General features: G+C 43.9%; 1 protein-coding gene across 1 annotated transcript; it reads right to left on the bottom strand.

Annotated features, from left to right (window-relative positions):
- Positions 1-7,121: 7,121 nt before the first annotated feature.
- Positions 7,122-8,051, bottom strand: LOC100727619 (olfactory receptor 1361-like). Its single transcript, XM_003461647.2, has one exon. The coding sequence runs from the start codon at positions 8,049-8,051 to the stop codon at positions 7,122-7,124; it is 930 nt and encodes a 309-aa protein (XP_003461695.2).
- Positions 8,052-17,011: the final 8,960 nt, after the last annotated feature.

Raw genomic sequence — 17,011 nt, 5'->3', positions numbered from 1 at the left:
TCAGTCTATAAAACAACAAACAGCTAACTCTTGATTTGCAGCTTTTAACAATAGGAACTAGATTTGCGATTATATAACAAAATGTAAAACAGATCAGATAATTATAAGCAATACATAAATGTTTAATGTGTGAATTTCTCCCTTGGGGGTTAAACTTTAAAATGGATTAAGAAGAATGTAGAAAAGTGGAAGAAGAGAAAGTGATTAGAAGTGTGGGTGGAGGACAAAGGCGGAATCAGGCCAAGTTTGGGAAGCTGGTGCAGAAGACTGAAGGGAAAGAGGGATGCAAGAGATGAAAGGAAGAACAGAACAGAGCCACACCTATAAATAGATTGGGAACCACTTTCACACTCTATAAAAGCCATGCCAGGAAAGAGAAAAGGACACTGAAAGAAAAAGAAAATTAAAAAAACAAAAACAAGCAAACACAAACACCCCACTTCCAGGATTCTCTCTGGTTTCACTAGTAGACAGCCTGTAGAGACAGAGTGCCAAATCGTGTCACTCTGTCCCAGCAAGCCCGCCGAACCGCCGAACCCATTTGGTGGGTGGTGGATAATCCCAGCAGACCTTTCTGAGACCAGACTCACTGGGCTCGGAGCAGAGCAAGCACTTTCCTTGGGTCTAAGCCCAGCTGGGGGCTGCTGGAGGAGGTCTGGGGATTTGGCTCAGCAGCCCTGACCAGCCTGGGCTCAGCTGGCCCAGCTCCAAGGTGTTCCCGGCTAATTGCTCTCTCCTGCAGGAGGACTGAGTCCTCGGCACTCAGCGCCAGCCAGTGCGGTCCTCTTCCTCTGCTGCTCCCCTCCATGCTGCGTCTGTCTGCAGAGGTCACCAGCTGTCACCATCACCGTGTCACTGTCACCATCACCGTCACCATCACCGTCCATACCCACGTTCCAAGAGCTCCTTTTGCGCAGTGAGTCCTGTCTCAGGGCGAAGGTGCCACCAGCTACTGCCTTCTTCTTCACTGAAGTTTTTCTTTTCACTCTCTCTGTGGGTTTCAATTCCCACTTCAGATTCTTTCTGGGTCCAGGGGACCCACGTCCTACTTCTCGTCTTCCTTGTGATGTTAGATTCCTGCGTCTGGACGGTGACTCTCAGAGAAGCTGTTTTGTCTGCTGCTTACTGCTCTGCCATCTTTCCAGAAGCTGACTCCCTTCTGTCCTTTTTGTTCTTTTTTGAGACAGATGTTTGATAAGTGGCTCCAGGCTGGGCTCAAACTCCTGCTCCGCCTGCCGCAGCCTCCCAGGGTACTGGGTTACAGGCCCACACCCAGCACCAGTTGAAGTCTATTCATGACATTCTGGCAGTCCCATCACTTCATGTGGATTTGTTTGAGTTGATTCTGCCTGGCATTCATTAAACTTCTTGCAAGTGTGGAAGTGTGTAGTCATGTTTTTGGTCACATCTGAGGTGCTGTCCGCATTATTTCTCAAATACGTTTTCTTCCCTGCTGTCTCTTCTGAAATTCCTCCAGTTGCTCTGTTGATGTGCCTGTTGGTGCCCCGCTTCGTTGGGGGAACACAAGTTCCTCTTTCTCCCACCTTTTTTCCTGTCTCCCCCTCACATCGGACAGCTCCAGTGGTTGTGTTAATGTGGGCCTTTCCCTTCTCCTGCCTGCTCTTTCTGGTTTGCTTTAGTGAATTTCTATCTTCGATGTCATATTTCTCAGGTCCAGAATTCCTGTTTGGTTTCTACCTGTGATTTGTATTGGATTGTCAGTTTTCTCATTTTGTTGATACCTTGTTTGCTGAACTGCTTCCTCTATTTCTGCAGGTTTCTTTTCAGTCCACAAGCACAGCTAAAACAGGCAATACAACATTGCTGGCTGGTGATCTACTATCTGGGCTTCTGTGTGATGGGACTCGCAGGGATGGCTGGTCCAGCCCTAGTAGTGCGCTATGCTTCCCTTCCTTTTTAAAAATATACTTCATAGTGTATGTGCATGCATGTGTGTGTATGTGTGTGTCTGCCTATGTGTGTAAAGAATTCTATCTCCCGAGTATTTTTGTTAGCACTAGTAATCTCATTTTCTCTACTTTCAGAGGCTCCAGGAAGTGTCTTTACACTTTCCTCATTCAGTAAAACGCCAGCTCTAGAACTGAAACGTGTGTATTTTAATGCATTAATCAAATACCAGGAAAACTTTAGTTTGTGTTTTAATCAGCATGTTTGGGAAATCATTTCTAGCATAACATATATACCTTTAGAAACAATATGGAAAATAAATTTGATTCATTTCATTGAATTCTTAATATATATGCATTTTGTTTATATTTTGCAAGGTAAACTTGCTTTTTATGTTAATATTTTCCATACTATTTTTGCATAAATATTACTACATAATATTGATCTTTTTTTTTACTTTTGTTTGGATTTCTGTAGCAGACAATAGTATATTTTTTGTATTAAGAAGGAAACATTTTTGTCTTGTCATAACCTAGTATGTGACAGAAAAAGGCCCAGACTGAGACAATGCCTTCCAGTGGTTGCTATGCTTTTTACTTGGGCATTGTGGAAACACAAAATTGACTTGTGCCAAGCAAAAGCAAGTCGATCTTCCCATGGGGGAAATCACAGTGGAATTCGGCATGGTGTAGTTATGAGAGAAGCCTGAGCCTCCCGTCAGCATGTGGAGAGACAGACTTCACGTGGGAACCATTGCCTGTCTCCGTCTCTGTCTCTGTCTTAGTTGCTTTTTAAATTGCTGAGACAAAATACCCGACACTGAAAGTTAAAGGCAGAAAGGTTTATTTGGACCACAGTTTGCAGAGGCGCAGTTCATGACTGGCTCCAGGGCAGGGTGGTGGCAGAAGAGAAAATCTTCACGGCTGGCAGAAGGCGGCGAAGCAGTGAGCCCAGAGTGACTGTGGCACCTCCTTCTGTCCCTCGAGCTCCATCCAGGCCCCACCCTCACGGCGGGCTGCACGGCCAGGGCAGGCCTTCCCACCACCCACACCAGGGCCTGCGTCGGACCAGTCCGTGACTGCTTGATCACTCACACCCCGACCCCAGCACCACACAGCCTAGGTCCATCTGGCCACCCCTGAAAAGCCAATGACTACATGAGGCTTTGGGGGACACCAGACACAGCCGTGGTCGCCTCTGGGAGGGTTTCTCTGCCTCTTCGCTCACCCACTACTGCAGATGCCCATAGCATTGTTTCGGTAAACGTGGCCATAGATTCTGCCCCCACATTATTGTCCTTTTGGAGATCGGGAACCTGAAAAATCCTTGGGTGTGGCGAGTACTGGGATTGAGCACCGATCCTTCATGCTGAGCCACTGTGCACAGCTTTGTCACTTTTCTTCTTGAGACAGGGTCTCACCGAGTCACCAAACTATCCAGGCTAGGCTTCCGCTTGCTGTCTTCCTGCCTCAGTTTCCTGGGATGCTGTAATTGCAGGTGTGGGCCTTACATTCAGGATGAATCAAGAATTTCAGTACAGTTTCTAAAATCACTTTGCTTGCCATTATCTTTATCTTAAGGCTTTAACTCTTCAAAGCAATGATTCAAAACTGAATTCTTGAACACCTAGAGTTCAATTGGTTCATTCTCTAGCAGAATCTCAGTGGAATTTTGTTTGTGAGCCCAGTGCTAATATGGACTTAATCTGACTTTGCTGTTTCTTAAATTTTAAATTTTGTAAGCTGCTGTTTAAATGATAGTGCAAGCATTCACTCTGGTAGCATTTTCTGTTGTTCAACATGGATGATTTTCATGAGAGTTAGAAATAATTAAATAGCTGCCTTCTCTGATGTTTTTTAAAAACTCAACTTTTGGCCATTTTGACTTTGCAAATACTCGGTGTCATTGCCAAGTAAACCTGAAGAATTTGCTATGACTGGAAGAGGCTGGGAGGGAAGAAGAGCTCGCAGTAAGAATTAGGGTGAAAATGAATGCTGCAGACACTGCCTGGTATTGATAAAGTCAAGGTGAACACTTTTCTCTGACTTCAACATTTATATTAATTTCAGGTCTGAAGCATTCATAATTGTAGGCTGGACACGGTAGCACACACCTGTAACCTCAGCACTTTAGGAGGCTGAAGCAGGAGGATTGCAAATTGGAGTCTGTCTTGGTTACTTTTCTCTCATTGCTGGGACAAAACACCCAACACCCAACATGAAGGAAGGAAAGGTTTATTTAGCTGACAGGCTTTGCAGGTTGCAGTCCATAATCAGCTGGCTGCAAGGCTGGTTGGCAGGGAGGTGGGGCAACACTTCAAGGCAGTAGACAGAGCAAAGGGGGAACAAGGCTCTTCCCCTCCCTTACTGGTACACAGGCCACCCCCCACTCCAGGGCTGGTGTAGCACTCACAAGCTCTGGGCCCTGCTCTGGCACAGGTGCACGATGTAACTGAGAGGCTCCCTGCTGAGTCTCTCAGTTAAACTTCTAAATTTCTCAAGCTGATACAATGTATCAACCATAACAGAGCCCAGCCTGGGAAATAGTGATTTACCAACAACTGTCTTAAAATTAAAAAGTAGCAGGGCTGGGTTTCCAGCTCAGGGAGAAAAGCCTGGAATCAACCACCAGTACTACAAAAAAATTATATAAATAAAAAATTAACATTTATTGAGATAGAACTGTTTACAGATAGCATCTTTTTGTGTCCCGCTTCTCATATATGAACTTTTTTTTTTTTTTTTTTTTTGTCTTTTTCCTTTTTATCGGTACCAGGGATCGAACTCACGACTGCCTGCTTGCAAGGCAGGTGCTTACGCCGCTGAGCTAAACCCCCAGCCCCATATATGAACATTTTAATGCACACTTCAATAATACAGTAATGTTTAAAAATCCAAACAAATGATATCATTGCTGTATTGAACATATCACCAGGAACAAATCCGAAACCATCTGATGGTATGGTATGTACCAGATTTAACACGTTTGTGTGACCCTAATTGTGTGTCTGTAGGTCACCTATCAACCTGAGATGCTTACAGTGTGGCTTGGACAGCACAGTAGTTAAGGATAGGTTGTGTGTTTCTGACTCAAATTGGGCTTGAGGTATATAACAAAATCCTTTCCTTCAGGTGGTGAGAGAAGATGGCTCCATTCATTAGCTCGGGCTTTAAGACAAAGGACACAATTGAAACTATTAGGAGATCGCATTTTTCTATGCTCAGATGAGAGGTTCTTTACAAGTGGATCACTCTGAAATTCACATACCTTTTGTTCCAACTATGCATCAAAGGTTTCCAACAACTGAATGGAAAAGCAGCTGTTAAACATTTCATTACAATTAAAATTCTAGTCCAAAAATACAGCCAGGAAATCTCACATAACAACTTTGTTTTCGTTGATGTAATAATTCTATGTATTTATGGGGGGAAGTATGATGCAGAGGGTCATTAGCCCATCTGTCACCTCTAGCGTTTCTCTGCACTTTGGGCTGGGAATAGCCGACTCCCCTCTTCCACCTCTTTTAACGTGCAACTCAGTAACTCCTTCGCGCTGTGCACGGTGCCTCGGTTTCCCCAGTAGGAGACCGGCTCCCGCAGTTGTGCCGCTGGACACCATCTTCCCTCCGCCTTTTCAGAGTCCAGCAGCGCTGACTGCACACGCAGCTCCTTTAAACTCACCTTGGGCATCGCCCCGGGCACCTGGGGACCGCGCCCGTCCCTGCCCCAGACCCCGCCTGCGCCTGCTCCTCCATCTGCTCCTGGGCTCTGAAAAGGCCAGAGCTGCGCAGGCGATGAGAGCACAGCCAGGGCTGGGGGGGGGGGGGTGTGAGAGGGCCCGGCTTAGTCCACCGACTGGTCTGGCGTAGTTGTGCAGTGAGTCACGCGGAGGCCACCGGGGGTGGGCGCTGCCCCTAGGCAGGCAGCCGGGTAGGGTGAGCACAGAGAGCGCGGCTGTCCTGCTGGCTGCTCGGCTTTGCTGCCCGCCCTCCTCCCCTCTGCCCTCTGAGGACTGTTTCCTCGCTGCCGCGCCCTCCTGCTTTGCAGCCGGCCGGCTATGAACAGAAAGCTCCACACACTGGCCAGATCAGCCTGTCCTCCCCTCACTGGGTGCTGGGAATTCTGTCTCGGCAACAGGAAAAGGAGCCAAGGCACCCTGTATGAGAGCACGCCTGCGCCTGGCGCACCTCCAGGGCTGCTCCCTGTTTCCCTCGGTTACACTGCGATACAGCCACCCACCGTCGTGAGTGCTGACTAAACACAGAGCAGACACCGCTTGGGTTGTTCATTTTTGCTGCTCTGAAGTGTAAAAAGGGCATGGAAAAGGCAGGTAGCAGGACAGCTGGGGAAGGGCGTCTGCTCAGAGATAAAGATGGAGGTGGCATTACAGGCAGAAACATGCAGACAAGACCCAGCGCTGCTGAGGGGTACTTGTGCCGGATCTATCACGTGCTGAGAAGTGTGAAACACAAATGCAGAAGACATCCTGGCACGGGCACAGCCAGAGTGCACTGCAGGGTCCGGATAAGGAAGGGGGTGCCACGCAGCTCAGCCTGCAGCGTCTCCGGGGAACTCAGACCCCCTGAGCGAGCTCTCCTGGCCTGGCTGGGAGAGCTAGCGGGACCACGTCTACACTTCTAGACATGTGCAGCTATTAACAGCAAGTTAGGAAGTATCTCACAGCCCTCTGTACGTCTGTGTTCAGATGACTCCGTGGTTCTCAATTCTTCGGGGAGGGCAGATGGGCAGAGGAAAAAGGACCAAGGACCTATGTCCGTAGAATCTGTGGTCAACAGTGCCTAGTTATGAGGCCGAGGTCAAGAAAACCTTTTTTCAGTCTGTGTCCAGGCTGAGTGAAGCCTGTCACCTGGGCTGCAGGGCAGGGGCTTGCGGAGAGTCAGCTCTGGAGGCTCAGGAACTTCCCTGAGGCTGGAGGTGGCCAGGGTCTTAGAGAGTGGTCTCATTCATCCAGAAACAAACACTCCCACATCTCTGACTCTCAGTTTTTCTTATTGTTAAAGGAAGTGTCAGGCCTGGGCCAGTCATAGGTAGTACATGCTGGTTGCATGATTGAGCCTGTGAGCTTCACATTTTAAAGCAAGATTAGTATCATATATTACTAATTACAGGGAGAGTCATGGTGAGTTCTGCCTGTGTCTATGTTTGTGTAAAAGAAGTAACATATGATGTCTAACTTTCCATTAAGCCCTATTTTCAGCTGTGGGATCTGAGAATTAGCCTCCTCAGGGCTGCTTTCATGTCCCGATTCCTCAGGCTGTAGATGAAGGGATTGACCAGTGGTGTCACTAGTGTGAAGATGACAGAGGCCACCCTGTCCTGTACCGAGTAGGAGGATGAAGGGCGCATGTAGACCCCCAGGATTGCCCCATAGAAGAGAGAGACCACGGTGAGGTGGGACCCACAGGTGGACAGGGCTTTCCTTATCCCCTGGGCTGAGGGCAACTTCACTACCCTAGAGAAGATGCACACATAGGAAACCACAATACACGTAAATGGTGTCAGAAATATCAACCCACCCTCAGTGAAGATCACCAATTGGTTGATAAACGTGTCAGAACAAGAGAGCTTCAGGATAGGGTAGGGGTCACAGAAGAAGTGGTTCACAGTGTTGCTGGAGCAAAAATTGAGTCGAATAATGAGCAGAGTGTGCAGGAGAGCATGCAGGTTCACTGTGATCCAAGAAACGGCCACCAGGAGGACACAGAGTCTGGGCCTCATGATCATGGTGTAGTGGAGAGGCTGACAGATGGCCACGTAACGGTCATAGGCCATCACATTCAGGAGGAATCCGTCCATGTTGCCAAGAGTGAGAAAGAAATACAACTGTGTCATGCACTGCCCATAAGAGATGGACTTGCTCCCCACTAGGTGATTGACCAGCGTCTTGGGGACTGTGACTGATGAGAAGCAGACGTCGACAGTGGAGAGGTTGGCCAGGAAGAAGTACATGGGTGTATGGAGCCGAGGGTCACAGCTGATGGCCAGGATGATGAGCAGGTTCCCACTGAGGGTGACCAGGTACAGGCCCAGGAACAGCCTGCAGAGAATCACTTCCTGCTCTGCCTGCCCAGAGAGCCCCAGGAGGAGAAATTCTGTGACTGTCGTTTGATTGTCCCCACCCATGTCTGTGACCAAGGAAGTGACATCATACAGTAAGCTGTTGGAGACCACTAAGAAGCAGCTCTGAGCAGGATTTAAATTTTACTAGTTGGCTTTCTATGTTTATCTGTGAGTCTGTCCTAGGCCTAGGCCCCTTGCCTGGCAACAGGAGCTGATTGATAGTAAGTGTGCCCTCAGACACCATAGACTCTAGTGGATTAGCCCCAGTAGTATCCCCGCCGTTAGGGTCTCACCACAGCTCACAGTGACTGAGGCAGCAGACCTGGGCCTGCTATCTGGGTTGCTGGATGCCGTGTTCCTCCTCCTGTCTGCTGGCCCGAGCTACAAAGGCACATTGGCGCAGTTTGCACAGTCTCTGGATTCTTTTTGATCTGGAATGAGATGGTTCACTAACTGGTAGAGAGCAAATTCACACAGTATAATCAAAAGGTATCCTTAATTATTAAGAAATCATCACAGTAGAGAGTCAGGTCAAACTCTGTGACCTGAATGTCCCTGGAAGAATTCATAAAAAATAATAGGAAAAGAAGAGAAGGGGAGCTGCAAAGGCCTGAGAAAACAGGAAGAGAAAAAGGCAGTGACTGCTCTGTGGATCAGGCGGGTGGGGGGGGCAGTGGCCACCCTGGGGATTCTCTGAGGAAAGTGGTACACATTGCACATCTTAGGGGACTGGGATGTGACTGCCACTGCAGAGCTCAATTAGCACAGGTAAGGGCAAAGTGCTGAGACAGGACTCCTCTTAGGCCTGGATTAACTGTCAGAACCAAGGCTGGCAGGGAAGTATTAGCACCAGCAGGGGTCTCTTGAGAAGTGAAGGGGCACAGGGACATTGGGAGCAGATGGGTGAGGAAGGGTGAGGTGTGATGTGTCACCGAGAGAGGAGGAGAGTGTCCTGGCTCTGGGATGTTAACACTCTCACCTTCAGGACAGATGGGTTCCCGTGGAGGGTCATAGAGAACGTGGGTAGTGGGACATCAGTGGGAATGGTCCTGTGGAGTTTCAATCACTAGGAAGGTATCTTGGTTAGTTTTCTGTCATTGCTGAGACAAAATACCTGATCCCCAAAATTAGGGAAGGAAAACTTTTATCTTACAATTTTTGGAAATTCCAGTCCGTACTCAGCTAGCTCCACAGCAGGGCGGTATGACACAAGGGCATTAGTTCACAGCAACCACAAAAGCAAAAGCAAACAGGGCAAAAGAGAAAAAGCACACCTTCATCCCGCTCTTACATTGTATGGCGCTCCTCCCATAGGTGGGAGCAGCACTCACATCACAAATCAGGGCTAGACAATGAACCAACCACAATCGCTAGGTTCAGCCACCTCCTTGACTGCATGAGCCTTGGGGTCCACCCAGACACAGACCGTAACAGAAGGCAAATGGAGACCCTCGAGCTCAGATTACTCTGCACTCTGAGAGGTGCCTGGCATCTTGGGGTGGACACACTATCACCTCACAGTTCACCTTCAGCAACAGGGGCTCCTGCAGGAAAACTCAGGACACAGGCACAGTAAGTCCCGCAGTTAGTTCTCACTGTGGCTGCATATTTACCCCCCATCTGCTGGACATACCTCAGGCTTCCCATGTGGCTCCCTCACACACACAGATGCTTCTCCCGTTGTCTTTGACAAGACCCATGAGTGTGTATGATTTAATGTCTGATTTCATGTATTTTAATCTCTGCAAGCTACACCTCTGTGTGACTGCTGCACCACCCGATATGCACACCTGTGTCACACAGTGCTTACAACCCCTGGATGTTAAACGTGGGCTTCTCAGTCTCTGCATTGCAAGGCAAGTCAGCGTCCCTCCGTGGGGTACCCAGTCACCTAACCATGACACCCTTTGTTATGCAGTCGCTGACTATAGGATGCACACAGGGAAGCAGCTGTTCAAAAGGCAGAGGTGGGCAGGGGTGCTGCCTGCCTAGCAGAGGGCTGGCCTGGAGCAGGGGTTCCTGGCTCCAGCTCAGGCCAAGCTCAGTCACAGCCTACAGTCACAGTTCTAGGGTCACGAAATCTAATTGTCTTCTTCCTTTTCCACTACCTGCCTGTCTGTGATGGAAATGTTCTTTCTTCTGGGGACAGCACATCTCCTAGAAGAAGGCTTGTACACGGCAGGCCAAGAGGCTTTGCCCTTGGCCCATGGCAGAGGCAGGGGCCTCAGTGGGCTGGCTCTGCGAATGTTGCTCTGTCTCTGTGAATGAGGCTGCTGGGCAGGGGCTGCGATCCCGGCTTTCTCCCTTCTCACCTGGCTGCTATGTGCCCCTGGCGGGCATCTCTGTGGCTCCGTGCTGCGACAGGGAGGACAGGAACTGCACAGCAGCGGGGCTGAGAGTAGAAGGGCCTTTTTCACCTCGGGGGAATGTTTCTGGTGAGATGGGGGCTCTCCTGGGCCAACCTCAGAGGCCTGAGTCACATAGGTAGATTCTCGGGGCCTGCAGGGCAGGGCTTCTGTGAGGACCATTGCCAAGTCTGGGTGCCCCTGAGGACCAGCCCCAGAGGTCCTCATCAAGGACACAGGGTGTTTGTTGTTAGCAATCTGTCTGGACAGAGAACAGGATTGTGAGAATCTCAGTTCTTGTGCAAAATACCCATGGCACCATCTCAGCAGCTTAACTTACCCTCATGGTGCTCCTAGCCTAAGAAAATAATCATGTGGGGGGAGCAGAAGGGAGCATAGTTTTTGATAATAAGAAATATTTTATAAAATGGAAAACCATATAAGAAATTTAAACAAGCACAAAAGGACAAGGTGAAATCTGTTAGAAGTATAAGAATTTTACCAAATCTATAATTTTACTTGGATGCTAAAACATCTCTCAAAACTGAGAACAAATAGTAATTCTTGCGAATTTGAATTTTCAAATAAAAAACAGAACATAAAATTCAAACAAATGTTCACATGGAAGATTATGCACATATATTGTACTATACATATCTGATAATAAGATAGCTTATATGCCTGTACGCATTGCAAACATGTTTGTTATCTCAGAGTACAATAACTATTATTCAATATTTTAGTATTTATGGTGAAAGTCTTAAATTTCCTGAAACAGATACTTCATATGCCATGTTTTTTGATCATAAAGTGATGAAATGAGAACCCAACATACATAATACAGAATAAATTTTATTAGACTTTAAATGCTTAAGCATAGCTTATATATGGTAAAAATCACCCATTTTACTGTTCAGTTCTGTGTGTTTTGAGAAATGCATTTCGCCTTGCTTCCACTATAAACAAAGTATCGAGCAGCTCAGTTCCTGCAAAACCTATTTCCCGAGTGCCCTTTGTAGTTCAGTTAAACCCACCAAATTCTAGCCTCCAGGAATCTCCTCTTTTGGAGGTAGGGTCTCACTGTGTATTCAGAATGACCTCAAACTTGCCTGTGTGGCCTCGAACTCATGGAGATCCCCCTGCCTCGGCCTCCTGACTGCTGGGATTGAAGACCTGCTCCACCACACCCAGAAATCACTGATATTTGTGAAATAATAGTGTGGTCAGTGTTTTAAGGAGAAAGAACAATAAAAACAATGAAACAGAATTTCAAAACAAGATAATAGGAGGTTGACACTGGTTAATATATTGCATACTGTTATCTTCAAAGTTAACTGCTCAGATTTTAAGCTATAGGCATGGAAAACTGATCAAACAGTATAAACACCAAGCATTCTTTTCAATGAACCAAGAACTTAGTAGTACAATTATCTAAGCTATCCTGGATATGTATACAGGGATTTTATCCTTCCTCCTGTCCCAGTTGCTCTTTCCTGTGGATCAGTTTCCTCTCTTTTCAAAATATGTATTGCGCATTTTGAATCTTACTTATTCATTTAGTTTTTTACACTAGGGAGAAAATATGATGTTTACACACATGAACCTGATTTATTACACTCATGAGTATGGTCTCAAGTTGCTTCCATTTACCTAAGAAAGCCTCAATTTATCTTTCTTTCTAGCCAAGGAGTACTCTATTGTATAAAAAAAATCACACCTTTTTTATTCACTCACTGATTGATGGGCATTTGATTTGTTTCCCACAATTAGCTGTTACAAATTGTGCTGCTATAAACATGGGTGCACATATTGCCCTGTGGTATGATATTTTTAACTCTTCTGGAGAAATACTCAGAGCGTAATGGCACCTCTAACTCTAGTTTGTTGAGGAATCTCCACACTGATTTCCACGCTGGTTGAACAAGTCTATGTTCCCATGAAGAGTGCAGAAGGGTTCTCTTTTGCCCTACAGCCCCTCCAACATTTGTTACTGCTTGATTTCTTGATAGTAGCCCTTCTTTCTGGGGTGAGGGGAATCTCAGTGCTGTTTCAATTTGCATCTCTTCAATGACCAGAGATGCTGAACATTTTTTCACACTTATTTCCTGTTTGTATTTAGTCATCTGAGAGGTGTGTGTTCATCTCAGATGCCCATTTGTAGACTGGGTCTTTTAATCTGGGAAGAATGATTTTTCCTTTAGTTCTTTATATGTTCTCCATAGTAATTCTTTGTCTGAGGTATAGCAGGCAAACACTTTCTCCCATGTTGTGGGTTTTCTCTTCACTGTGTTGGTGGTTTCTGTTGCTGTGCAAAAACTTTTCAATAGGGTGAGATCTCAGTTGTTGATTCTTTGTGATAGTTCCCATGTAATCGGGGTTTTGTTCATAAAATCTTCGGCTGCACCTATGTGTTCAAGAGTTTAACCTACTCTATCTTTCATCAGATTTAATATTTCTCTTTGATACATTCTGATTTTGGCTTAGTAAATGATGAAAGCTATGGGTCCAGTTTAATCTTTCACATGTGTAGAGCCATTTTTTCCAACACCATTTATTAAAAAGGCCGTCTTTCTTCCAGTGAATGTGTTTGGCTCTTTGTCAAAGATAAGGTGGCTGACTATGTCTGGAGCTGTTTCTGCGTCTTCTAACCTTTTCCACTATCTTCAGTCTGTTTCTTGGGGGTTTTGTTTGTTTGTTTGTTGCCAATACCACTCTGTCTTTATCACAGTAGCTTTATAGCATAATTTCAAGTCAGGGATTCTGGTGCCCCCTGTCCTGTCCTTGTTGCCGAGGATTGCTTTGCTATTCTAGGTCTCTTCTGGTTCCAGATGAATTTTAGAGTTGTATTCTTTAATTCTGTGAGATATGCCTTTGGAATTTTGATTTCATTGAATCTGTAGAACAATTTTGGAAGTATGTCCATTTTCACTATATTGCTTTTTCCTACTGAATAGCATGGGACATCTCTGTTTTCTAAGATCTTCTTCAGTCTTATTTTTCAAAATACCATAGTTTTGAATGTAGGCATCTTTTACATCTTTTGTTTGATTGATTCCCAGGTATTTCTTTTTTATTCTTTTGGTGGAGTTTTTGGGGTCTTCTAAGTACATTATCATGTCATTTGCAAATAATGATAGTTGAGCTTCTTCCTTTCCTACCCTTATTCCTTTGATTTCTTTCTCTGGTCTAATTGCTTCAGCTAAAGTTTCCAGGACTATGTTGAATATGAGTGGAGACTTGGGCATCCGTGTCTTGTTCTTGATTATAGAGAGAAAGCTTCAGTCTTTGCCTACTCAGTATGATGTTGGCTGTTAATTTGTCATAGATGGCTTTCATCAGATTGAGGTAAAGATCACCTTTTGCAATATTCTGTAGAGTTTTTATCATCAATAAATGTTGGATTTTGTCACAAGTTTTTCTGCATCTATTAAGATGATCATAATATCATCTGTTAATATGGTATATTACCTTTACGGATTTACGTATGTTGAATCATCTCTGCATCCCTGGGATGAATCCTACTTGATCATGGTGTATAATCTTCTTGATGATTTGCTACAGTCTGCTTGCCAGTATTTTACTGAGGATTTTTGCATCTGTGTTCTTTAAGGACATTAGCCTGTAATTCTCTTTCTTTAGTTGGGTCTTTCTCTGGTTTGGTATCAGGGTAATTCTTGCTTTCAGGAATGAATTTGGAAGTAATGCTTCTTTTTAATTTCATTGAAGAGTTTTGAGAAGTAGTGGTGTAGAATTCAGAAGTGAATCCATTAGGACCTGACCTTTTCTTTGTTGGTAGCTTTTTGTTGTTGTTGTTGTTGTTATTTGTTTGTGTTTTTAGTTTTTTGTACCGGGGATTGAACTCAACAACCTCACACTCACCAGACAAACACTGTGTCACTGAGCTAAATCCCTAGTAGGTTTTTAATTACATCTTCAATTTCACTGAATTTTTATGTCATCTTGATTCACTTTTAGTAATTCAAATGGATCTAGTCATCTGTCCATTTTTTTAGTATTTTCCATCCTAGTAGAATATAAGGTTTCAACGCAAGTATAGATGATCTTCTGGATTTCTGCAGAGTCTATTGTGATTTCACCCTTTTCATTCCTAACTGTATGGATTTGAGTCTTTCTGTTTTTTCATAAAGTTGGTTAAGAATTTGTCAATTTTATTTAATCTTTCAAAGAACCAATTCTTTGATTCATTGATTCTTTGTGGCATTTTGTGTTTAGTCTCCGATGTGTTAACTTCTGCTCTGATGTGTATAATTTCCTCCCTCATATGAGCTTTTGATTTAGCCTGCTATTCTTTTTGTAGAAGTTTGAGGTTCTATATTAAGTTATATGCGTTTGCTCTGTTCTTCTCATATGGATATTATTGCTATAAATTTCCCTCTCAAGACTGCATTCATTGTGTCCCACAAGTTCCAGTATGTTACACTGTCATTGTCATTCAATTTAAAAACTGTCTAATTTCTTGTTTAGTTTCATCTGTGTTGTTTAGCATTCATTGGTTGTTTAGCAGGGTGCTATCTAATTTCCATGTTGTAATGAAGTTCTTGTGGTTTCCTTTGCCATGGATTTCCAATTTCATTGCATGTGATCCAAATGTATGCATGGGATAATTTTAATTTCTTTGCATTTACTTAAGCATGTGCTATGAGCCAGTATATGGTTTATTTTGGAAAACATACACCCTGAGAAGGGTGTATATTCTGATGTTATGAGGTGGAACACTCTGTAGACATCTACTAAGTCCATTTGTTCAAAAGTTTGATTTAGTTCTAATATTTCACTATTAATTTTTTGTCTAGTTGATCTTTTTGTGACAGTGAGATATTGAGGTCTCCCAATACAATTGTATTGTGGCTTATTTGATCTTTCATGTCCCACAGTAATTGTTTTATATAGTTGTATATACTGATATTTATGGCATATATATTTATGATTGTTATGTCTTCCTCTTAGATCATTACCTTTACAAAGATGTAGTGACATTCTTTATCTCTCTTAATCAGTCTTGGCTTGAGATTAATTTTGTCTGCAAATAGAATAGCTACCCCTGCTTTTTTTGGGGGTTCTTGTCACATGCAGTATTGTTTTCCATCCTTTAACTTTCAGGGTATGAATTTATTTTTAAGTTAAATGTGTTTCTTGTATGCAGCATAATGTTGGATCTTGCTTGTTGATCCAAATATATATATATTACCTTACCTTCAACTAAAGTGCCATGAGAAAATTTACATAGTACAAAGCAGTCTTAGCCATCACCTTGGTTTGGAAGGATCTGGATATGTTCCTAATGCTTTCCTTCAGTGAATGCAACAAACAAGACAAGAAATCAAGTTATAACAAATGTTGGAAGGACTGTGGGGGAAAAGGAACCCTTCTCCACCCACTGTTCATGGGAATGTAGACTGTTACAACTACTGTGGAAATCAGTGTAGAGATTCCTCAACAAACTAGAATTAGAAGTCCCATTCCACCCAGCTATTATGCTTCTAGAAAGCTACTCAGCTATAAAGAAAGCTAATCTTGAAGCTGTTGTAGGTAAATGGATGCAACTTGAGATCAGTCTCATGGGTGAAATGGTTTGGAATCATATGGGTGAAGATCATGTTATCTCCTAGTGTAAAAAACTGAAGGAGTTAGTGGGATCCAAAATGTACAATATGAAGATGATAGGGGAGGCAACGTGTAAAAGGGAAATTGCTAACCATTGTTAGTTTCCCATTATCGTGTTTTGAATTTATTATTACCTAGTGTGGTTTAATTCTCTTGTTCTGTTTGATTTACTGTGTCTGATGGTATAGGCAGCTATTTTAAAGATAACAGAATGTGTTATGGTAGCCATTGTTGATTTGCTGTTATCTTGTTTTGAAGTGCAATAATGCATTCATGCTTTTGTTTTGATTGTTCTGTTTTATTTGATTTTATTATGCCTGATGGAATAGACAGGCATTTTGAAGAAAACAAGAGACATTTTGGTACGCGCTGTTGATTTCATATTTTGTTTTGAAGTCCTGTATCACTTTCATTATACTGTTCTGATTAGTTTGATTCCATTTTGTTTTGTTAATTTCCTTTAAAATAAATATATAAATAAATAAGATCCTGGAAATGCTGTGGATGAGGAGGGGTAAAAATACAAATTCTACTGCCCTGCAAATGGCCCCGTTACATTGCAAAACAATCTACCAGCTTCTCATGGTTTAAAAATACACTCATTATGTTAGCAAGCACAGGCTGCCATAACAAAATGCCATAGAGTGCATGGATTCAACAACAGAAATTTATTTTCTCATATTCTCAAGGCTTAACGTCCATGGTCAAGCTCCTGATCCGTAATCATCACTATTCATTTTGGATTACTGCACTGGTTAACCTTTGAGGTACACAATAGTAATATAATAATAGTACCGATTTAGTCAAATTTTTCTCCTTGCAAAGTTAACTACCTTCTTTTCTATTTATTATATCATTGATGCAGTTTATGAACTGATAAGATGTTTCTGGGTGCTAACTATTTTCTGTTCAGGAAGGCTTCCTGCCCTCCCTCTTTGATTTCTGGAACTAAGAGGAGTCTAGGGAAAGGAAGGCTGAGTAGCCAGGATTTCTCAAAGCTATTTGCATAAGAACTGAATTCTGCACATCCTATTTTCTGTGTCCTTGCAGAAT

This window comes from Cavia porcellus, unplaced genomic scaffold, assembly GCF_034190915.1.
Source record: "Cavia porcellus strain 051 isolate PalLab524CR breed Dunkin Hartley unplaced genomic scaffold, mCavPor4.1 scaffold_19, whole genome shotgun sequence".
NCBI lineage: Eukaryota > Metazoa > Chordata > Mammalia > Rodentia > Caviidae > Cavia > Cavia porcellus.
This window is presented reverse-complemented; position numbering and strand designations above follow the sequence as displayed.